This window comes from Caretta caretta, chromosome 7, assembly GCF_965140235.1.
Source record: "Caretta caretta isolate rCarCar2 chromosome 7, rCarCar1.hap1, whole genome shotgun sequence".
Taxonomy (NCBI): Eukaryota; Metazoa; Chordata; order Testudines; family Cheloniidae; genus Caretta; species Caretta caretta.
The window spans coordinates 6,160,366-6,183,915 of record NC_134212.1 but is presented as its reverse complement, the minus strand read 5'-3'; the positions used below and the strand labels follow the sequence as shown (position 1 = coordinate 6,183,915).

General features: G+C 45.2%; 1 protein-coding gene across 4 annotated transcripts in view; it reads left to right on the top strand.

Annotated features, from left to right (window-relative positions):
* ADAMTS9 (ADAM metallopeptidase with thrombospondin type 1 motif 9) overlaps positions 1-21,623 on the top strand; it is a 137,108-nt gene extending 115,485 nt beyond the window's left edge. For 3 of the 4 annotated variants that reach the window (XM_075130221.1, XM_048858027.2, XM_075130222.1), the window contains 10 exons: positions 65-235; positions 2,206-2,400; positions 4,356-4,488; positions 4,773-4,867; positions 4,989-5,083; positions 5,177-5,310; positions 6,891-6,982; positions 10,336-10,440; positions 15,228-15,322; positions 16,655-21,623. In XM_075130221.1, the coding sequence (XP_074986322.1) occupies positions 65-235; positions 2,206-2,400; positions 4,356-4,488; positions 4,773-4,867; positions 4,989-5,083; positions 5,177-5,310; positions 6,891-6,982; positions 10,336-10,440; positions 15,228-15,317 (1,110 nt within the window). In that variant the 3' untranslated portion in view covers positions 15,318-15,322; positions 16,655-21,623. Of the gene's footprint in view, positions 1-64; positions 236-2,205; positions 2,401-4,355; positions 4,489-4,761; positions 4,868-4,988; positions 5,084-5,176; positions 5,311-6,890; positions 6,983-10,335; positions 10,441-15,227; positions 15,323-16,654 lie in introns of those variants that run through there. The other variant, XM_048858028.2, reaches the window with a different exon arrangement.
* The last annotated feature ends 1,927 nt before the right edge of the window (positions 21,624-23,550 follow it).

Here is a 23,550-nt window from a genome sequence, read left to right as displayed (position 1 = left end):
ATCACTATGTGAATTAAAATGAAGTTCTGGGACACCTGTGCTGACCTCTCTCATTTATCGGCAGTGCATGAAAACGTGTGGGGAAGGGTCCCGGTACCGGAAAGTTGTGTGCGTGAATCAGAATAACCAGGAGGAGGACAGCGTGAATTGTGATGTCAGCAAGCGCCCCCCTGATAGGGAGAGCTGCAGTTTACCGCCTTGCGAGTACATCTGGATTACGGGGGAATGGTCCGAGGTGAGCACCGCAGGGACTCTACCGCAGCGCTCCGCGGCGACTGTCGTTCTGCTGATTGGGCTGTGAGCCTCAACATCGTTAGTCTGATCAGGGTCTGAATGTACCCTCTGAACAACAAGAGCCAAACCCTCAGCGGGAGCAAATCAATGGAGTTCCTTTGACTTGGCTGGAGCGATGCTGATTTGCACTAAGCTGAGGATGTGACCAAAAAGCTCAAGTCTTTCCACACAGGAGCACCATCCCCTTGCCCCCTCCCCACAAGAAAAGAAACGGGTTGATGTGCTGGAGCAGTAATTAGTGCCTGCAGCATGGTGCTGGATACTTTAATTATTAGTTTATTTGTTTCTATGTAGTTTCTCTGTGGGAGAGAGGAACAAAAGAGAGGATATTAAAAAGTAAAGATCAGTCTCCAGTACAGTCCTGGTTGATAACTTGAAGCGTTTTTATTCCCACGTGGATTCCACTTACCGTAAAGTGTATATTAAATATGTTTTTATTCCCTTAGTACATATAACATAAGTGAACGCAGTCCAACCACGGCCTCCTGTTTGCACAATTCCACTAGAAATGGATCCTTAGCTGGTGGGAATCTCTATAACTCCATTGAATTCAGTGGAGCTACACTGATTTCATCAGCCTAGAATCTGGCCTTTGAAGATCATCTTAATTACTAGATCCTTCTCTTAATCTTGCATATCGTAGCATTTGAGGGCCCAATCCTGCTCACTTTCCTGACCCCAGCAGTCTCACTGGCACTCAAAGGGCTACTCATGTGAGGAAAGCAAGCAGGATTTGCCACCTAAAACGTGCAGGAGGCTACATGCCAAGGAAAATTGTCTACTTCCCTTTGGAGCCAGAGCTCACCGCAGAAGGAAACGGACTAATCGCAGATTGTTTCTTTCTGCGTCAAGTGAAGGAGTACTTTCCACTTGAAGAGCAACAGACGAACCTGACAAGGCTGCTGCTGACAGAGCATAGATGAGAGAGAGAGGCAAAGAAAGAAAGAGAGACTAAAAGGTGGGGTGGGGAGGAGCCCAAGAAAATACAGGGGAGAGAAATACAGAGAGAGAGAGAGATTTTTGGAAGGACCAGCCTATGACCCAGCATTCCTCAGGCATCATATGGTTTTTCTGGAAAAATGTTCCTTCAAATATGAGAGAATCTACCAAAATATCTGCTTCAGTAACCTACTGTGGGTCCAATCCTGCAAACACTTATGCACATGCTTACATTTAGCCATTACTGTGGGGCTACTCACATGCATAAAGTTGCGTGTGTGCAAGTTTGCAGAATCGAGGCCTATGCTCTCTCTCAGATCAACAATGTGTTCACCCCAGGTGCTGTTAAATTCATAGGCTATAAAGGGGAAGCTACTTATTTTTTTTAACTGCAGACAAAACATCGTCCCTCCTCCTGTAGCCTCCTAGCATATCTTCGTTCCAGTGGTGCAGGGCACGCGTTTACCTTCCCCCCCCTCCCCAGCCTTTTCTGAAAATCCTGTAGAAGAACACAGATTCACAGCAGTGTTTTACTGATCGCAGAGGACCACATGCTGCTGCCCTTACTCGTGAAGAGAAATACCGCATCGCACAAGGAGTCCCACCAACATCAGTGGACTCGTGCCTGCAGATTGATAGCAGCTGAGGATCTGTCCCAATGAGACTACTTGTGAACTGAGCTACCATTCAGGGGGAGTAAGGGGCGGGGGGGGGGGCAGAGTGTGACCCACGTCTAATTTTAGCACTTGGTTTTGTAGGTTGCGAATGGCCACTACAATAATCAGCAGCCACTTAAGTACTGTACTTTAAAGCGAACCGGTCATTTATTGATCATTCTGAGCACAAGCATATAGAATCCCTCCTCCATAACTGGTGTAAGAATACAAGCTAGCCTTTCTTTTTCCCTGTTTGTCAAAGAGACACTGCGAGCGCCCATGCGCAATGTTAACCAAACTCCTTCATTTTCCCCAGTGCTCTGTGACCTGCGGCAAGGGCTATAAGCAAAGGTTGGTCTCGTGCAGTGAAATTTACACCGAGAAGGACCATTACGAGTACGGTTACCAGAATATAGACAACTGTCCTGGCACCCAGCCACCAAATGTCCGCACATGCTACCTCGGGGAATGTCCAGTTTTGGCAACATGGCGAGTTGGCAACTGGGGAAGTGTAAGTTTAATGTTGAGTTGTGGTGCCTGGAGAGAGGCAGTATTACCAAGGGGCGAGAAAGGTTGAAGTTGAGCTGGTGGGTCAAACCATTGGCCCAAAATTGATGCATTGGGTAACACACATTCAGGCAATGGTAGCCTTAGCCTTTGAGATTGTTCCCAAGGGTCCCACACCCAGCAGTCAAACAGCTGACAGCTTCAATGATCACAGCACTGCTGCTGAAGCCAGGTGACTGATAACTCCAGTCACAGAACCGTCGTTGCTTCTCTGATCCCTATGTCCCTTCCTTTCCACTCTCCCCTTTTGTCTTAGCAAGACTGCATGACACAGATCTCTTCCTCCCAGCTCCCCTCCGTGCTCGGCTTGTCTTACTCATGCCTTCCCAGGTAGCTTGTACATCCCAGCAGCCTTTGCACAGGTGGCCAAAAAAGAGGAACTGATCTTTTGCCTGGGATCTAGCAAAAGCGATGGTTGGCCCTGTGTTTTGGAATGAAATTCACTCACGTGGATGTTCAAGGCTTATTATGTGAATAATTGATATGCCAAAATTTGGCCAAATTTTGAGCATCAACACGTAAAGAATTACACTTTCCTTTCCCCCCTTACTTCAAGTGCTGTGACAGAGGAGTGAAAAGAAACTAGCCTTTCAGTGTAACATTATTATAGTGCCAAACCTATTCTGGATCCTAAACCACCAGCTCAGATTTTAGTTAAAAGATGACAATTCACTTTTTTGAAGACTTTTGCTATTCTTTGAAACGCTGTTTCCCCAGTGGCTTTGATTCATTAACACATCTCGGGCATTTAAGGATATGTATCAAATCTTTATGAGGTTATGAGGATTGAGTCAAGCAAAACAGTGTGAAATTTGTCTGACTTAATAGCACTTCTTTTGGGAGTTGCACACACTTCAGAAAGTAAAAATTTGGCTGTTGGTTTGCCCTGTTGTCCTTACCAGACATTGTAAACCATCCTGGCTTTGCCAGCCTTTGATTTTCAAAATAATTTAGTGTGGAAATAATTCTCAGCTTTGTTCAAATCCTGGGCCCTGTTCTGCTCCCATAGAAATGTTATGGTTCAGGGACTGATGCAGAGTGATCACTGTGACCCAGGGACAGGCATAAATGGATAATTTATGATTGTCTTTAACATGTGAAGAATGTCTTCGCCATCTTACTGTGCACTAGTTGGGAATAAATTTTCAACAGGAACTAGTGATTCTGGCTGCCCATCCTGAGACACCATAAATAGGCCTGATTTTTAGAACTTAATGGGAGCGCTGGTCCTTTTAAGGTGTCTCCGGTTGGGCACCCAAACATGGAGAGCATCCAGAATCACTCTTAGCTTTTGAAAATTCAGGCCTAGAGCTGCGCAAAATGGAATGGTTTCCGTTTGCAGGATCGGGTGTAAACACTTCCTTTGGTTTCAGTCCTTACCCCTAAAATTCCTTTTGAGTTTGGGTTTCAAAGAGAGCCCAGGTATAGCCACCATTTCACCTGCTCTCTTGCACGGTTTGGATATGAAATCATAAATGAACCCATGTTTGTTCAAAGGGGCCTTTCTGTGACCCGGAGCTGAGCTTCACATTCGTAAGCAAAGACTTGCTTGGATTCTGACTCCTTAATGAATGTTTCTCTGTCGCGCATCCCTGCTGGTGTGAAACAATGTCAATCCACTGGATTGGGCAAGTGGAACAAGCAGCCACTGGACTCTTTGCTTGAGCATATGGTTCACTTGAACCATTTCTGCCCCAATCCAGCAAAGCACTTGAAGGCTGGTGAGTAGTCCTACTGAAAACTGTGGGACTCCTTGTGTGTCTAAAGTTCAATGTGTGCTCGCATGCTGTGCTGGTTTGGGGCCTTGGCAATCTGATCTTGACCAGCCGTCTGTGTTTTACTGGCCTAGCACCATAAGCTCCAGTCATGGCACAATACTTACCGTGCTTTATTTTATAGTGCTCGGCGACCTGTGGCATTGGAGTGATGCACCGGTCAGTGCAATGCTTGACCAATGATGACCAGGCGAGTGCTTTGTGCCATGCTGATTTAAAACCCGAAGAGAGGAGGACATGTCACAACATCTATGATTGTAAGTCTACAGATTGGTGCTTTGCACTTACGGTGGAGCCAGAGAGGCACCGAGCGCCTGCAGCTCCCATTGACTTCCGTGAGGGCCGCAGTCCTCAGCACTTCCCGCATCAGGCCCTTGATTCAGAAAAGTGCTGAACATGTGTGTGATTTCACTGGAACCACTCCCATGCTAAAAGTTAAGCATATGTTTAGATGCTTCACAGGCTCAGGGCCTAAGCGCTCCCAGAAGGAATGGTGATGTACAATGACAACTTGACTACAACTATTTCAGTGTCATTTCAGGTGAATTACCAAGCAGCTGCCAAGATGTTAAAAGACTCAAAGGTGTCATTGAAGATGGTGAATATTACCTGAAAGTGAAAGGAAGGATATTAAAGGTGTGTTTCTGCAATCTATTCTGCATTTCTTGAAGCTGCAAGATTATCTTCCACCATTGCGTTTCCCACCATGCTTTTTACAGTCAGTGTCTGACAAAATTATGATCTCTTTCACTCTCAGATATATTGTGCTGGGATGCAGACTGGCAGCCCAGAGGAGTATGTGACTCTTGTCAGTGGGTATGCGGAGAATTTCTCTGAAGTGTACGGCTACAGGTAAGCAATCTCTTGGTTCTGAGCTTCATGCCGCTTTGTTTTCCATGGCAATATTTTCCTGTCATGAGTAGAAAGGGTTTTCTTTTGATTTAGATTACATAACCCGACCGAATGTCCGTATAACGGGAGCAGACGAGAAGACTGCCAGTGTAGGAAAGATTACACAGCAGCTGGGTTTTCTGCCTTCAGCAAAGTCAGGCTGGACCTGAACACAATGCAGATAATAAGTGAGTAAAAAAAAGGGTCTCTCTTAACCAAATGGAGCTGTAAGGACAGACAAAGAGAGGGAATTCAGTGTGCCATGTTCTTGGGCTGTCTTGTGAAAGACCTTCTTTCATTTTATACCTGATCACCCCAAATCATTCAAATGTAGAGCTCATCAGATCTTTCCCCTGAAAAGCAGTTTAGGTGCACTAGGAATGATTAAACTATATCACCTTAAGACAGGAAAAAATACAGAATAATGACTGTTTTCTCATTCCTTTGAATTATCTGTTACCATGCTGTGAACTCAGCCTGGTTTATGCGTTGGTTTGTTGATATTTTTATATTAAATTGGAATCGAATTGCAAATATAACCCTGGAGAACCTGGCCCTGCGTCCCTCTCTCACTCACACATGTCATTAGCTGCAATTGCAGGATAGGGCCCCAGGGATTCAGAGATGCTCATCCCTGCGTGGAGCACCCCGGTATATAACTCCCAGTGGTGCAACTAGAACTGAACTCTGCACTCTTTAAGGGCCTGATCCAATGGCCATTGAAGTCAATAGGAGGATTTCTCTTGACTTCAGTAGGCAATGAGCCAGCCCTAGGGAACCAGTCTTACTCCTGTTGAAGGCGATGGGAGCTGTGCTACTGGCTTCGGTGGGAGGAGGATGAGACATACAAATCCTATGTCTGCCATGCCCATGGACGCTGGGGGTGCATGTCTGGTGGCCCACTGAGATTGACTCCAAGAGGAGCGCCACACACCTACGTCTAAGGGTAGAATTTGGCTGGGTATCACTTTTCAGTAAATATTTTAAAAATACACCATAGTATTAGTACTGGCATTGAGGGGGCAAAGATTGCAGATTTTTAAAACGGCCGGATAAACCAATCTCACATGATTGCTATCACTTCCTTTGCAAATTGCTAGGCACCCTGGCAATATCCCCACCATGTGAGCTATAGAATCTAGGAGGTTCCGATTTTCAAAGGAGCCTAAGGGGATGAGACACCCCAGTCCCATCGAAATACAAAAGGAAATGGCCATTTAATCTCCATAGACGCCTCTGAAAATCCCAGTCTGATTTGTCATACGTTATTTTAAAACAATCAGCTGGAATTTTTCACGAAGCCCTTCTAACTTTGAAACAACAGTTTTGTTCTGTTCCACTGCCTTGTTTTGTTTAAGGGAAAATATACACTTTGGATGTTCATATGTTTTGTGTTACTGGTGGGTTCAGATTACTGGGAAATTTTCTGCTGTGAGAATATAACCAAAACCATTATGTCCGTGTTAGTTGTTTTTTTCTACACAATCAAATTCATCAAGGTATTTGAAGACATGCGCAACTTTCAATATGTGAGGACCCCCATTTGGGTCAGTGCGTTACTCGTGTGCGGAATGTTACACGTGTTCTTAAGCAGCCTACTGAACTGGGGTTTTACTGCTGCAAAGCCAAGAGACAAGATCTTGCTGAACTCCCTAGAAAAATGTATAAAAGCAAATTGCCCAGATGTCCTGGTTAGCAAATAACGTGTTCAAATTTCTCTCTCTCCCCATCTGCCCTCTCTGTGCTGCTCACCAAATAATTTTCTCAGCAACTGATTTACAGTTTGCACGGACACATGATGGTCGACCTGTTCCTTATGCCACTGCGGGGGACTGCTACAGTGCGGCCAAATGCCCACAGGTATTTGACAATAATATTTCTTAGGGACTGGCTCCATTTATTATGTTCAGACTTTATATTAATTACTCTTGATCACATCAGCCCAGCTCCAACAACTGTCACATTCTCATCTCAGCAGTCTGAAACTTTCTTTTGTCTGTACAAAGTGTACTTTCTGTTCTGCAAACAGCCATTGGGTTTATTGGGAGACAACCAGCGGGGTTCAAAAAGAGACATTCCATAAAGCTAGGCCTGATCCAACATGGGGAGGCAGAATTGACAATAAAGGGGAAACGAGAGTAAAAAAAAAAAAAAATGATTGGGGAGGTTTTGCCTGATTCAGTTTGCACTGGTGGGATCTATCAATCTGGGATACTTACCTGGCCCCTGACAGTAGTATCTATGCATCTTGCTTTCTTTAATGCATTTATCCTCACAGCACCCTGGGAGATAGGGCAGTACTATTACCCCACTTTTCAGATGGGGCACAAAGAGACTAAGTGACTTGCCCAGGAAGTCTGTGGCGAACAAGGGAATTGAACCTGGATCTCCCTAATCCCTGGCTAGCACCTTAAGCTCTGAACCATTCTTCTGCTAGGTTGAGCTATTAGATCAGTGGTTGTCAACCTTTTTCATTTGCGGACCCCTAACACATTTTGGATGGAGGTGCGGACCCCTTTGGAAATTTTAGCCATAGTCTCCGGACCCCCAGGGGTGCGCAGACCACAGGTTGAAAACCTCCATTCTCTGCTAACAACAACCTTTTGCAGACCCCTTAGACATAGTCTGTGGACCCCAGGGTTGAAAACCACTGTATGAGACAGTCAGAGGTGTGTGATGTAGCGGAATTGCAGGGGTGGGTCTGGGATTGAGCAGCAGATCTGTGAATCATCAGCATAACAGTGATGCTTCACGCTGTTCGAGTGGCTGAGGGCACACAGGCTGACTGTACAAAGAAAAAAGGGGAGAGTCAAGCAGGGAACCTCAAGGGACTTCTGCACTAGTGAGAAAGATGCACTAAAGGAGCGGGTGGAGAACAAGGATGGAGATCAAGATAGTACGGTCACAGGGTGCTAAGGCGTAGAGAGAGGGGACAACTTTACCAGCCAGGCCAAGAAGAATGCAACCAAAGAGGGGGTGTGGCTGGAAAGGGGACAGAGCCAAACAGTAGGCGATCAAGGAGAAGGAAGTCAAGTGAACAGGAATAGGGATCATGCACTTGAGAAGCCAAGAGGCAAAATGGAGGATGGAGATGGGCTTGTCATGAGGCTTGCAGGAAGGTTTTCGGAGGCCGGAGGGAATGTAGCGTATCTGAAGGCTAAGGGGAGAGTGGTTAAAGAGGGCGGAGAGCGGATGGAAGAAGAAGGTTGAGAGTTGGAAGGGAATGGGGCATTTAGGAGAGAGGAGCAAGAGAGACACCGCAAGTTGGAGATCAGGTTGAAGGAGACCGTGCTGGGAAAGGTGTGTGAAAAGAAAGATTGAGGCAAGTGAAAGGCAGTGGAGAGAATCCTCCTCAGATAACACACATGTTCCCACAGAAAATGCAAGCAAGAGGAAGTTGAGAGTCAGAAGCAGAAAGGGGTCAGCTGGGGGTGTGGGCACAGGTGCAGCCAGTGAGCAGCAGAGCAGTTTGGCAAGGAAGATGGTGGCGCTGAAGGCAGAATCAATCAGTCTACTGATGTCTGTGTGATCTCCTGGACTCTGCAGCAGGGGAGCAGTGCACTGGTGTTGGGGCACACACAGCAGAGGGAGAGGAGGGCAAAGGGGCCAAGTGTGGAGATGTTTTTGCAGCCTGCAGAGGAAAGAGAGGGAAGGACAGGCCTCCTTTGAGCTGGAGAGGTTTGGTTGTGACCAATATGCACATTTGGAAATGCTCTGGCGTGCAGGGGGTGCTGGAATGGGAGGCCAGGGGGTCACGGCCCTCCCACTTTTTACCTATCGACGGGAAGGGGAGGGTGGAGAGGAGCGAGTGGGGGGCGGGATCTTAGGGGGAAGGGGTGGTGGAAGGGTCGGGGTGGGGATGGGGCCTCTGGAGGGCAGAGGCGGTGCGAGGGCAGAGCCTCCGTTCGGGCGCTGGTAGCCCCTCCCCCACTTTTAGGGACCTTCTGCCACTCCTGCTAGCATGTAGTAGCTTCACCCTGACTTATACAGTGCTGTACACTATACTGAAATACAATGTGTCAGGAGAAGGCCTGTTTACATTATGTTACAGGTGCCTCATTTAGCCTTCTAGGTGTCATCAGCTTCCAGCACAACCAGCGTATAACACTGTTGAATTCTGGAATAAGAATAACGAGTGATCGGTTCTGAGAGTAAGAACTTGTTTCTCCACCTTCGTCATAGTGGGAGGGTCTGGGAGCGAGGTTTAGTGAATAAGGAGTCCAGGAAGCTGATGGAGGAAGAGAGGTCTCTCCATTTCCTTGCCTTCCAAGCTGATGTCTTTCTGTACAGCACCATGTCTCAGGGATTGACTTGTTACTTCAGGAACGTTCATGAATGTTGATTTCTCTCCACCTAAGTAGATATTTGGCATTTAATGTACTCGCTACCTCGGGAAATTCACATTCCCGAGGTAGCGAGTACATGGAGCACAGCTAGCCGCGATCTGCCTTTTCCTAGCAGAGCAGCCATCTTGGACTCCAGGTCAGGCTGAGATAACAGCCAGCAGATTCACGGACTTTGTGTTAGGTGGAAAGGGGTATTTCAAAGCGCAAAGTCAAGTGGGTGTTTGCTAATGGGAGTTATGCATAGGCATCAAGTGTAGACTTACCCCTTCATTTTTTGAGCATTTTTTGCTTCTGGAAATAGAAGGGGAGTTAAGTTAAGGACATACCTAAAAACCAAACAAAACAGAGTTTTGATTTTGATTTAAGTTGGGGTGGGGGAGAAGATAGGACAAAATAAGGTCATGGATGCCCTCTGCGGGTGAGAAGGGAGAAAAAAAAGCTCTGAAGCGAGGCTGAGTTGGATGCAGTTCTCTTCCATGTTCCAGGAGGTGATGAAGCAGCTTGCAATGGGAAGGCCAAGAATGCCCTCAGCTGGCCAGTGGTGGGAAAGCAGCCCTCTCCTTTGAAGCTCCAAATGAAAAGAAATCCTTAATCTGAGTCATGCTGTGATTTGTACAATATGTGCTAATCACTCTCAGGGCTTGGAAAAATTGAAAACATTGCCGGCGAGATCTTGTTAGAAAAATGACACCGTGGCATGTTGTTACAGAAGCGTGCTTGCAACAATGAAGAATAACATAATTTAAATATGGCTCAAGGGTTATGTGGGGTCTCAGGTTCCTTGTGCATCCCTCTCCGAGCGTTTTTTGATTGAGCCATTTCAGAAGGTATGTCTTTGTGGTAATCGATGTGTTTTTGTGTTTTTAGGGTCGCTTTAGCATTGATCTTTACGGAACAGGCCTTTCGCTAACAGAAACAGCAAAATGGATCTCGCAAGGGAATTACGCGGTGTCGGAAATTCAAAAATCCCCAGTAAGAGAATAAGCGTATTAATTCTGAATCTGGTTATACCTGCTAATGGGAGGTACCTAATTTCTGTGTGCCGCATTATCTTGCATAGAATCATTCTTCTAACAGCATATCGTAATGAAATCTAATGTAGGCATTAGATATGTGAAGCATAGCCCATAACTTTGTGTGTGTGTGTGTGTGTTGGAGTAGGACAGGTGTAGTAAACTTAACTTGATTTGAATTATTGCAATTAATTAATGGGTCTGTTTAACCGTGAAGCTAAAATCACTGAACACCGTGGTGCAGACGCATCTTTCGTTAGCAGGATGGACCACATTCTGTGACCCTGCCTCAGGAAAAGTTCTTGCTGGGAGCTTTGCCTGAGTCAGGGCTGCAAAATTTGACCTCATCGGCCTTTTCTATCTATAATGTCTAATTTCATGACCAAGAGCAATCAGTAAAACCAATAATGGGGGTGTGGCCATTATTATTTGCTTGCAGTAGTTTTTAGAGGCTCCAGCCTGGAATCAGGATCACATTTCACTAGGCACTGTACACAAATATAATGAAGAAGACAGTCCCTGCCCCCAAGCAGCTTAACTCTTTTGGCTGCTAGAGCAGTTAATCTTAAAGACTCACTTAGTCAGTGTTTGTCCATCTGTGTGGGTAGATATTCGGGTTAGATGCTGGCTTATCCCTGGTAAGTATTAGATGCTGGTTGTGACAGACATGGCAATTTCCTGCAATATGCTTGGAAAACCTTACTGAATTAAGTTTACGTATGTTTGGAGTCCATAGGTTCTGCATTATTGTGGGCTGGGGTGATCAAGGGGCTATATTGAACAATGCAGCAGACAAGAATGATCTTTTGGGACAATATGCAGGATGTGGAATTCCTGGGAACTCTCTGGGAGGAGATGAATACAGATGCCATCTGCTGGTTCGCCAAAACGCAACCTTTTGAAGCCAGGCCGGGAGGAAGGGATTGTTGTCTGCTCATTACCTGTTTCCGAAGGTTGGGGATCAAAGGCCGAAGCTGAAAAAAGAAACAGGCTGCTCTGTGCTGTCGGTGTCTTGTTCTGAGCTGAGGCTGTTATGAACTTGTAACCACAAAAACAACCCATTGGGGAGGTTTGAGGGACTAACTCCGATCAGAGCCCTTGTTAGAGTTGGAGAGTAATCTCTGGTCAGCTTATTAGCATGTGTGTGTGCAGGGAACTGTGCTGTCTGGAAAAACCCCGGTCAGGAGGGGGAGAGGCAGGGGTCTCCACCCAAGAGAGGTGATGGCCAAAGAGCCTGGAGCCTGAAGTAGGTGCCCCTGAGGGACCACAGAGGTGGAAATACAGGTGCAGTTGCCCTGAAGTGTGGTGCTGGTGTTACTTAGAGAGGGAAAGAGGAGAAAGGCAGAAGGGGTGGCAGACAGTGGGAGAAGAGGGTGTCAAGGTATGAGGTGAGAAGAGAGAGGGGGGGAAAAGTGAGAAAAGATAAAGACTGAAGCTAGCGGAGAGGAAGAGAAGAACCAAGCAAGAGAGTCATTCTTGGGGTGTAATGTCTTCAGGCTGCGTCCTCTTAGAGGTCATGGCTAAGGTTTTCAGAGGAGCCTCAGCGGGTTTCGAGGGGAACTGGACATCTGACTTGCTTGCAGCATGTGGTCAATGGGAGGTGAGGGGACAGCAGCATTCCAATGCAAGACTGTCCCTCATCCCTGTGGATATTCGCCTCTCACACCTTCCCCCCTCCAGATATTGATCATGCTTTGAACTCTGAGAATCAGTGCTAACTTTTGGAAGCGATTTTGTTCATTATTTCCAGAGTCTGGTATTATCCAGACATCAGTGCCTCAGAGAACTCCCATCTACAACCCCATGTCACCATAAGCATTTCACATATATACCGTGCATTACTTTCCTGCTCTATGGCTTGGTTATTATTAGTACTGTTGCTCCGTGGCCCAAGCGGCTAGCCAGTTATCCAGGTTTTGCAGGATTGCTTCATTAGGAGAGATGGAAGGTACAAGTCAGATATATTCTTTGCTGCAATCCTATTTATTTACAAAGAATGTGCACAACCTCCTGTTTCCCTGAACACAGTAAGAACAAACAACAGCAGGCGGTTACCTTGCTTCCAAGCCTGCCTCTCCAGGCAGTCATGTGTCCCAAGGAACTCTCTCTCTGCTCTCTTTCTCAGGGTCATGCTCACCAATGCTGCTCTCACAGTCTGTTCGCTTCACATGCACACACGTGGCATGTCAAACAAGCCCTTGGCCCTGTGCTTGCAATCAGTCCCAAAGAAACCCTTCTTATTTCCCTCAGTTAGTTCTTGCTCAGGCTTGTCGTGCACCCCAATGCCTTGGGCAGTGGCTTCTACTGTTTTCGCTATCACTATATAAAAGGAGATTAATTGCTTCTTCCCGTTGCCATTTAACCAGGTCTAATGATTAAAGCCCTGCCTGATGGCAGCCATTCCCACCATCCAGCATAACATCATTTATTATTTGTATTGTGACAGTGCCTAGAAGCCATGCTTATGGCCCAGGACCCTATTGTGTGAGGTGCTGTTCAAACTCAGATGCTCTTCGATAAGGATAATGCCACTGGTGTCTGAGCTGGTGCTTTCTTCTGGTTTTAGTCAATCTGGACTCTCATAACAATGACGTGTTTCGTTCTCAACCTTTTTATCTCACTTTGCTAAAGATTATATTTTGGTGGGAGGGGGGAGAGGGTTTGGATCCGGCAGTCGGTTTTGTGCCTGATTATGGACTAGGGTCAGAGCCCATCCGTACGGGTGGTGAGGCCCTGTACTGCCCCAGGGCTAGTACCAGGCGGCAGAATACCTCCCTGAACTCCCCCAGCACAAGGGGCACTTGCAGCCATTACAATGCCCGCCCTTCCTGTGCACCAGTCCCTCTCTGCTGACCAGTGCATGGAGTGTGGTGGGGAAACAGGTGTAGCTTTCACTCTTCTCTGCCCCTTCTGGCTCCTCTGAGGGCACTGAGCGCCCCTAGAGTAATAGGAACAAAGCAATCTCTGCTCCCACCTTAGTGCAGGGGAGTCCAGCCATGGCCCTGTCCTCTTCTCCTGCATCCCTTTGCCTCTCTCCTCTCTTTCCTTGCAAGGTTAGCAATTCTGTCTGGTCCTTTGGGGGGCAGCTCAGTGCTGGGGGAAGCTCCTTGTGCTGCGCCCCACTCTGCACCCATGTCAGGACCCAGCAGAATCCAGCCTTAGATTGGTGTTTGTCAGTTTCAGGGTTCTCTGTTTCCCTTGCGACAGCTGATGACATCACTGGTACCTAATACTGGAGAGGAACAGCTGCTTCTGCTCCACTTTAGCTGCCAGTGAGCTCAGGACGCAAAGCCCTGGGCCCGAGTCGTGGCCAGGACAGATCTATTCAGCTCCCCTTCAGGAAGGAGAAGCTTCAGCAGCAAACCTCCAGCAGTCGAGTTAGGTGCTGGGAGAGGCAAATGAGGCAATTATAGTTGGCAGAATTAAAACAGACCCTGAGGCACATGGCTTAGTTTGATTACCCTTTTGGCAACCTGCCTGGCATACTTCTTGGGGTGTAAGTGCCAGAGCAAACTGAAGGAGAGAAGAAATACCAATCAGAGATGAGAGCAGTCTGCTACAATCACAGATCAGTAGCACCAAGTGCTGGAGAGAGTTCATACACTGCAGTTTACAAATAAGTGCTCTGTGCAGGTTTGCACTGCACTTAAGTCCAATTTTCAGGTCATTTATGGCTTAATTCCCCTCTGAAGAGTATCTGTCTCTGGAAATAACCAAGGGGGGGGAGGGGGAAGGATGCTCTGTAGACAATAGGCGGAGGAGAGCACCAGATTCAAATCTCAGTTACTGTGGTGTCAATCCATTGAATCTGATGGGGTTACACTGGTTTAACCAAGATCAGACTCAGGCCTAAGGTCTTCTCATTCTTATCTGTCTTCCATCATCTATCAGTGGTCTACAGCAGGGGTAGTCAATATGTGGACTGCAGGTCAAATCTGGACTGCCAGACACTTGTGAACAGATCCAGAAATCTTTTTTTATTTACTTGAGGTGGTGGGTGGTTATTGGTGGGGTTATTTGGTTTTTTCTTATTTTCCTCTGGAGTCTGGACCTTGACCAAGAAATCTGGACCTTGACAAGGGATAGTTGACTGCCCCGGTCTACAGCTTAGAAAGGCTGGAGAACGATGTACAAATCTGGGAGAATAGCAGCCAGATCTAGTGATCTCCACATTCCCACAGCATCACTTTTTGTCACATCTGGGGCTGCTGAGCCACACCAGGCTTTTCCCCCGCAAATAAACACTTGGATGTAGTGTTGGCAAACATTTTTCCTTGCCTTTCACATGCTCGGTAACGTTTGAGGTGCAGTTTCTTTCCAGCTGTCTTGTTTCTCCTGTCTAATCTGTGATCCTGTCCAAGGGGAGGAGACGAGTAATTTACTCATGAGAAGGTTCTCTCTGTGGGGGCAAGCTGGAGAAAGCTCAGGCCTAAGGACTTCCCAGCAAATGGCCTCTTCCTTGAGTGTCATTTCTTTTGGCAGTTCACAAATACTCTACTTTCTCTGCATTCAAATGGGCCAGCATCTGACCTATTAGCCATAAATGTAATTACATTTGCATCAAAGGAAAAAATAGCTGTTAATTTATACATCGTTATAGATTTTGGGGAGGAATTTTTTCCATTCCAATAAACATTTTCAGTTTTATTATTAAAACACCCACAGACTCGGGTATCTGGAAATGGCGGCATTTGATTTTCTCTGGTGTGACATGGTTTGAGACATCATTTCTGATTTTTCCCACAGGATGGTACCAAAGTAATAGGGAAATGTGGTGGTTACTGTGGAAAGTGCACTCCATCATCTGGAACAGGCCTCGAGGTTCAAGTGTTATAGCAACGGTAGGTTCCCCTTGTTTTTGGTGCTAAGGGAAATCGTTCCAGGAATGTATTGCTCAAGAAAAACACTCCTGAGTCCTATTGTCAAACCAGATTTAGGCACCTAGAATTCTGTCTGCTTGGGACTTAGGTATTTTTTAAAATGTTACCCTGAGTGCCTAAGTCTCTTTTGAAAATGGGATTTGGGATTTGGGCTTCTAAGTCACTTAAGTGCTTTTGAAAATGTTATCCAGTATTTAAACTCCACTGGTATTAAAATTTGACTTGTATATAATGCCTTTAATTCCAAAGAGATTATCAAACAACCATATAAATTCATACAGCTTCACAGATACCCAGCCACCATTGGGATGGAGAGCACTGCCAGCTGGCACATACAACATTAGGCAGGGAATTGCTTTATGTCCTAGACACCAGGACAAACCACTCTACTTGAAGAAAATACCAGAGATCATATGGACCAAATTTTCAGAGAAGGTCCACATGCAAAAAGGCATGTTCATTTGTGAACCTACATGTATGCCTGCATTTTCCATGATTGTACGCACATTTACTGAAATTACATGTGCAGAATGGGGATTTAGACATCTAAATATTGATTTGCATGTGCAGCAATTACACATGCAGTCATGGTAAGTGCAGTGGTAAATCACATGTGTCCAGTCTTCAGTGTTCAAATTGCCCACTGAAAATTTAGTCCCCCATTTCCATGTAGGCTGGGCCTCTGTTTTTAAGATGTTGTCCAAAAGACCCCACACTGGAGATAGGTTGATTTTACTCAGAAATACAAAGAGTTGTGCTCCCTCCATTCTCAGCTGGAGTACAGCCCCTTTGACCATAGCCAGCAGGGGTCAATTAGAGCCCCTCGTCTAACTTACACCAGGCCCTCAGGCTGAGCAGCTACACCTTAGAATCAAGGATCCAGTTACACTTAGGGTTGTGGTTCCTTGATGGCTTCCCCCATCCCGGGCTGAGTGGATCACAGCATAAACCGCTTGATTCTGCACCATTAAACTCCATGGGAATTTGTCGATTTTCTTGAATGGGAGCAGGGTCAAGCTCAGGGAAACAGTGAGACTGACAGTACACACAGAACTGTCATATGCAAACTGAAAGAGGTGGAGAAACAGGTTTTCTCTGCTCTTTTCAACTCTTGCAACCTTAGGTGCTACCTGTAACAATAGCAGATATAACACTTTCACATGGATATTTGATTTTCGAGTTGGCTTCCGCAAGCTGTTCTGGCTCCAAGTCCTTTTCTGATATAAGAAGTCAATGTTTCAAAAGCGAAGATAACCATCTTACTAAACCATGTAACTTGTTTGTATATTTCAGGTTTTCTGAAAGCAGGGAGATGAGATGGATGAAGGATAGTGTTGCAATACCTCTGCCTTCTACTTTTGTACTTGTGTGTGTGTGTGTGTGTGTGTGTGTGTGTCTGTATATATATATATTGTATATTCTTAATGATGTAAAGTATAATATTTATGGCTGGAATTATTTATTTTGATTTAATATTTTTGTACGTAAAATGTTTATATTAAGGCTGCTTTTGCTGTTTTTTGTGTTAAACCTTGCAGTCAAACCACTGCATTTTACGTACTCTACATTATATGTAGCATTATGACAAAAGTGATACTTCATTGTCACTGTACTCAGTTGTTTACTTTCAATCAGTAATTTTTCGTCTTGTTGCAGGCTGCTTTGGCCTTTCAAGGTGCTACACAATTTGCATAGGGATATTTTTGGCATTTCAATACAATCTTTTTATAAGGAAAATAGAGCAGGTTGGGGGTTTGGGGCTTGTTTTTTTTTTTTACTTATTAGGCAGACAGCATTAAGGGAACAAATGAAAAATGAATACAGCGTTTGCTGTATTATCAGTCATTATCTTTTAGGTATATTTTTAATTTCATATGACCTCTGTGGCCAGTGCAATCAGTCGCTGGTTTGGTGCTATCACGATGTATTTATTAATTCTCTGTGGCTTTAGACAGTTAGCTACAGTACCACCATAGAGAAAGGGGGGAAATGGATGGATGAGCCTGTGGCTCACGAAAGCTCATGCTCAAATAAATTGGTTAGTCTCTAAGGTGCCACAAGTACTCCTTTTCTTTGAGCCAATTAAGGTAAACTAAGGTCTAACCCAAACCTTAGGATCTCACCCTGCTAATGGGTCCAAAACTCGAAACCCATTTTTAAGGCTCGCAAAACCTTGGTTACATTTTTAAAATTAATATAGTCTAATTGCATCCGCTGTGGGACTTCCATCTGGAAATGGGGTGCTGGATTTGTCCAAGACAGTATGATTGGGCCATATGTTCCCATGGTGTGTATGCTGAAAAGTATAGCAAAATCTGCCTCAAAATTGTAAGAAGCCAAACCCGCCTACTTCGTATTATGCTCTTGGGAGTGGGGTCTGCGGAAATGTGGGAGGGGTCATGGAACAGCCAGGACACCCTGGAAAAACATCCTAACTTACCTGACAATGCATAAGTTACTGTTCTGGGCTATCCTAACTCAATATCAGCAGACATCTGGAATGCTTCAGTGGATTTCTATACATACAGTGCCATCTGCAAACAAGAGGGGATGAGTAAGCTTCATCTCAGACTTACAAGGTGTTTCAATCAGTTCACGTTGTACATGCAAACACCCAGCCCCTCTTACACATGCTGGTTAATGTGTATTAGTGCATTGCTTTGCTCTTCCCCAGCAAAGCATCTGTAATCTTTGGGTTTCTTCCATCCATGCACAACTGATTCTGTAGTCCTTGTTCAAGAATAGCTCCCACTGGAGTCAAAGTTTGGCTGAGTGAGGACTGCAGAAGGGTCTTTGTCTGTATGTCACCAGCCTTGCTGCCTATTACATATAGACCATCTACTCAGAACTCTGCAGTACATCTGTGGTGGTGACTTGGCGAGACTATTTTTGTAGAAGATGACTCTGCCCTTTAATTCTTTCCCTACAGTTTTACTACACATGGGAACATACTGCCCATTCTCACTATATTTTTGGTGTGATCAGAAGCCAGGAACTCTCAGGAACAGTATGGGAGGGAACATCATGGGACTTTCACCAATGTGGGAAACCAAAGAGTTTATCCAAAAAATTGGATAAATACCTTTACTTTCGGGTGCACACACTTACCAAACCCAACCTCAGAACTTTTTGAGCTCCTGTTAACCTGCATTATACTTCAGCCATCACTAAGTAGAGCAAATGTAATCAGTTTGTTGAAACCTATAGTATCGATAAACTACAATCATAGAAACGTAGGGCTGGAAGGGACCTCGATAGGTCATCTAGTCCACTCCCCTGCACTAAGGTGGGACTAATTGTTATCTAGACTATCCCTGGCTGGGATTGTCTAATCTGTTCATGATCATGTCCACTGATTTATAATCCATGCTTTTGCTAGGCTATCATCAGCATCTTTATTCTGCCATCTAAACTTGGTCTATTTTAGAATGAAAATTGCTAGCCAGATCCCCAGTGGGTATAAATTGACATCGCGCTATTAAAATCAACAAGGTTATGCTAATTTCCACCACTCGGAAACTCTGGCCTTTGCCTACTTTGTCAAATGTTGCCTAAGAATTCATGCATTTAATGTTTGGATCCAAAAAGAAGATATATTATCCCATATCCATTTTGCATTTTATATTTCACCAAGTTGTAGGATATGGTCCTACGGCAGGCAGATGAATCGTTTATCAGCAACCTGGGTTGTATGTTGGTGAGTCATGGTAATGAAATGACACCCGCAATATTTTTTGAGAAAATGCCAAAAATACCATTTCAAAGTATGTTTTATTAAAAAAAACAAAACCAGGGCGAGGGGTGAGAGAGTAGCTATGAAATCATGATTTTGTGATTACTACTCGTCATTAATACTTCTGTCCTGTAGGGAAAAAGGGAAAATTGCACTAACTTTTGGAGAAAAACCAATGGTGCTCAATTAATGCTTGGATAGTGTAGGCTGATTTTATTTTCTGGAATGAAGTGAACGAGTATTTATAAAAAAGAAATAATATTTAGACCTGTATGCATTCCTTTCTACCCTGTAGTTTAATAACCGCCGGCAACAGAGGCAAGAGAAAGCTAAAATTATGAAATAAAGTGTAAGGGAATTATTTATAGTTGCTTATCTTTAGAATCACTGATAGATTTAAATAAGTTAGAAGAAAAGGTGGGGACCACTGAGATATTCGTTCTTGTGACGTAAATATAATTCTATTTTTTGCTGTACCAATGCCATTATTTTTCTAAAAATTGTTTTTTTCCAAGCACTTTCCTGTACAAGGTTATTTTTTTCTTTTCTTACCGCCAAAAGGAAATGAAAAGATCTGTAGCATGTGCATTTGTGGTCTCTTTTTGCCATTATCGCGGCTCACTACATGTGCGCTATTGTAGAGATCAAATACTTTGTACACAAGGGAATAATTCGTTGCTGATCAAAGTGAATGTTACACTAACATCTCTTTTCCCAACCTTTTGATTGCTGGAGTTCTTCAGTGCAAAGGAATGAAGGAACCATCGGAGACGTAGTACGCACATTATCAAAAGTTTCGGAAGGTAGGAATAAGGTGAAATATTATGGGCCACATCCTCAGCTGGTGGAAATAGAGTAGTAGCTCCAATGAGGCCCACGCTAATTTAAAGAGTTAATCAAAAACGGATGTCTTTTGGAAGGAGGGATGGTCCCGGGGTTAGGACACTACACTGGGATTTGAGAGAACTGGGTTCAAGTTTCTGCTCTGCCACAAACTCCCTGTGTGACCTTGGGTCAGTCACTTAGCTTTTCTGTGCCTCAGATCGTCTCTCTGTAGAATGGGGATAATAGTACGGCCCTGCCTCACAGGGGTGTTGTGAGGATCAATCTAATAAGGGTCAGATAGTGGGTGATATATATGTACTTTATATAGAACTATGAAAAGCTAGATGAATATTAAATATGTAAGGAAGTCTGAACACAAGATAAAATTGGGTTCAAGGCAGGGAGATTTCAAAAAAACATCCTACAGGAGCGTTACCAAACAATGATACATTCCACCGAGAATACTGTATCTTAGGGTTAGTCTATATTATGTGTTAGTCTGCACCAGAGGGGTGTATGTTTTAGTCTGCACAAGTATGTCACATACTAACTGGCCCATGTGGGCCCTGCTGGCATGTGCGAAAAATTCCCTAGTGTGCATTAACGTAGAACTGTTTGAAACGGGACTATGTTAACATGCAGTAGGAAACTCTGAATACACGCCAGCAGGGTCCACGCAGGCCAGTGTGCAGCCTGTTAGTGCAGACTAAAATTTACACCCTTCTGGTGGGACTAATGCTCTATGTAGACAAGCACTAACAGATTCCCCAGCTTGCTGAAACTGGTGGGTATGCACTTGGCACAGCTAAGCCATGCCTCAGCTGCCACTAGTAGTGTGCTCCTGGGGGAATTCTGCGCCACTGCCCATGCGCAGAATTCATGTCTCCCGCAGATTTCTTTGCTTCCCTGCAGAAAAATGCTTCTGATGGGAAAGTAAAGGGAAGCTGCAAGAGCGGTCATGCGCCTCTCCCTGGCAGCACAGGCAGGTTGGCTCGGGTGCCCGGAGCAGCTGGTAGAGACTTAAATCACCACCAGGAGGTGGTGAGCTGGGCAATCATGCAAGCTATTGCAGCAAGCTCAGCATGGAGGGGCAGGGCTTCAGGGTGTTTCTGAGGAGATAGGCATGGGGTAGGCTCTCTCCCCTCAGGCAGAGCAGAATGAAGCAGCCTGCCTGCTTAGTGAATTGTTCCCATTGTCTTTGTGATTTCCCACAGGAGTATAAAACAGGTGCAAAAGTTTTAAGGCTCCTTCGCATTGCCAGAGCGGTGTAAAGGGCAGTGTGGCCTTATAAATGCTTATGGTGCTTTCATGATTAGAACTGGTCTAAATATTTGGACTGAGAAAATTTCCTATCAAAATGTGCTACATGAACTGTTTGCTATTGACCTTTTTGGAGATGGTCAGTAGCCAATACAAATTGTGAGTTTGAGTCCCCAGCCCTCACTTGCTCTTCAGTTACCTATGATGTAACACTAAGCATATGGCTGCATATATTTGTTGACTAATAACTAGAAATAAAGGGTCAAACCTAGCTCCATTACTATTAGGCAAGGGGGTTTGTGGATTTCCCCCAATGCTCCCCACTGCCATTCTCCATCCATTGTATTGTAGTTTAAATAAATTACCTAAATAATTGAAACCAGAGTGATTATATTACGTTATTTGGACAAATAAAATTTTGCAGAATTTTGCAGAATTTTAAAATATTGCGTGTAGAATTTTTAATTTTTGGTGCAGAATTTTTAATGTTTTCGTGCAGAATTCCGCAGGAGTATGCTAGCTGTTCTACCACAGCTATGCTGCTAGTTATACTTGCAAGGTAGCATATGTACACGCAAGCAGGGGCCCGAGCCCCTAACTCATCGTGTTGATGTAGTCGTAGCTGCAACCATCTACAGCAGATAGTAACGTACCATTCAGTGCACACTGTGCTTAATTTGTGCCAGGGCTGAGCCCCGGCACCTCTAGGCTTGGCAGTTCATAGCCCTGGCACCTGTGGGCTTGCTGCGTCAGTTATGAAAGTAAAAAAAAAAAAATGCACATAACCCAAGACAATTCCAACAGAAAACCTCTCTCTATCAAATACTCTGGTGAACAAGAGTGAAATACATTTCTGGGTCCACCTATTTGTTCAAATGCTTCTGGTGCAGTCCATGACAAGGGATTGGAAGTGTTAAAATCACCCAGACAGTTCAGTGCCATGCGTATTGCCCCTCATGCTTTTCACTGCATCACTTATTTTTTCCATAAGTTCTCCAAAGTGATGGGCTTGTGAGCTGAGTTTTGTTATCAGTAGCCACCAGTAAGTAAACCCATTAAGACAGCACAGTAGGCCTGAGGGCTGAATTTGGCATATTGGTTTCAGAACTGGAAAGCCAGCGTGCTTCAGTGGTTGGCTGGATGGGGGGCTGCGGTGTTCAGCACCTTGCAGGATCGAGCTCTTGCTTCTGGACTGTCCCATCTCTTGCAGAGTCATCTTGAGAGCAGTTTGGGTTGGGAGCTGGTTGGCATGTGGTGGCAGGGGATAAGAGTGAGACAAAGCTTATTTAGACTGTAAGGTCTGTGAGACAGGCACTGTCTTTTGGTTATATGTTTGCACAGCATCTGGCACCATGGGGCCTTGGTTCATGGCTGGTGCTCCAGGATGCTATGATAATGCAAATACTACGAATAATAATTAATCACAGAACTGCCTTTGATGGGGTGGAAGTACCCTGCCCCCTTCCTCAGCAAGGGGAAGAAAGGGTAAATAGACTCTGCAAAGAAAAGGAAAAGCCCTGCCACAAAAGGCTGGCTGCAAGCTGCCTTCACAGAGGAGGGAGGAGCCATTGCCATTTACTTCAGTGGGGCCATGGAGACACCGAGAGGAAGTACCGTCCCAGCTGAAGTCAATTGGAGTTTTGCCATTGACTTCAGTGGGGCCAGGATTTCACCCCCAGATCTTACACCGCCCAAAATCATCTGTGATCTGCTATCACAGAATTGGAGCACAGCTAAAGATTTGTCGACAAGCAGGATGTCTCCTGCATGACTTCCATGCTCGTGTGTTCGACCTAAATGTTTCATCCATGCCAGGATTTCATTGATCTCTTGTGTAAAAGAGCTACTTTGCATCTGTTCACATCCTGCAGGAATGCTTTTTTTCTCCTGCTTTTAAATGAGAGGAGTATATTCTATAGATCAGGGAAATCACTGCTTGGAATCCTGTGGTCAGGTGTGGCGTGCACACTTTGGACAATTGGAGAGAGGTCAAAGAGTTGCAAGAGTGATTTGAGGTTGGGGTTGAGCATAGATCTATGCTATAGGGCAAGACTTAAGGAGCCAAACCGATTAAGCTTATTAATATTATTATTTATGTTTATTATAGTAGTGTCTAAGGGACAACCAAGAGTGGGGTCCCATTGTCCTAGGCCCTGTGCAGACCCAGTAACACACTGTCTCTGCCCTGAAGAATCTAGCTGGCCTCTTTGCAATTTTATCCCAAGGCCAGAGGGAGCAGAGGGAAAGCACCTCCTGGGTCCTACTGCCTCCAGATTGTGTGGGTATGTGTGAGTGTTGTGGGGGGCTCACAGCAGTGCAGGGGGAGGGAAGGCTCTGCCTGGGCCCCACCTTCCCCCCTCCACCCAATGCA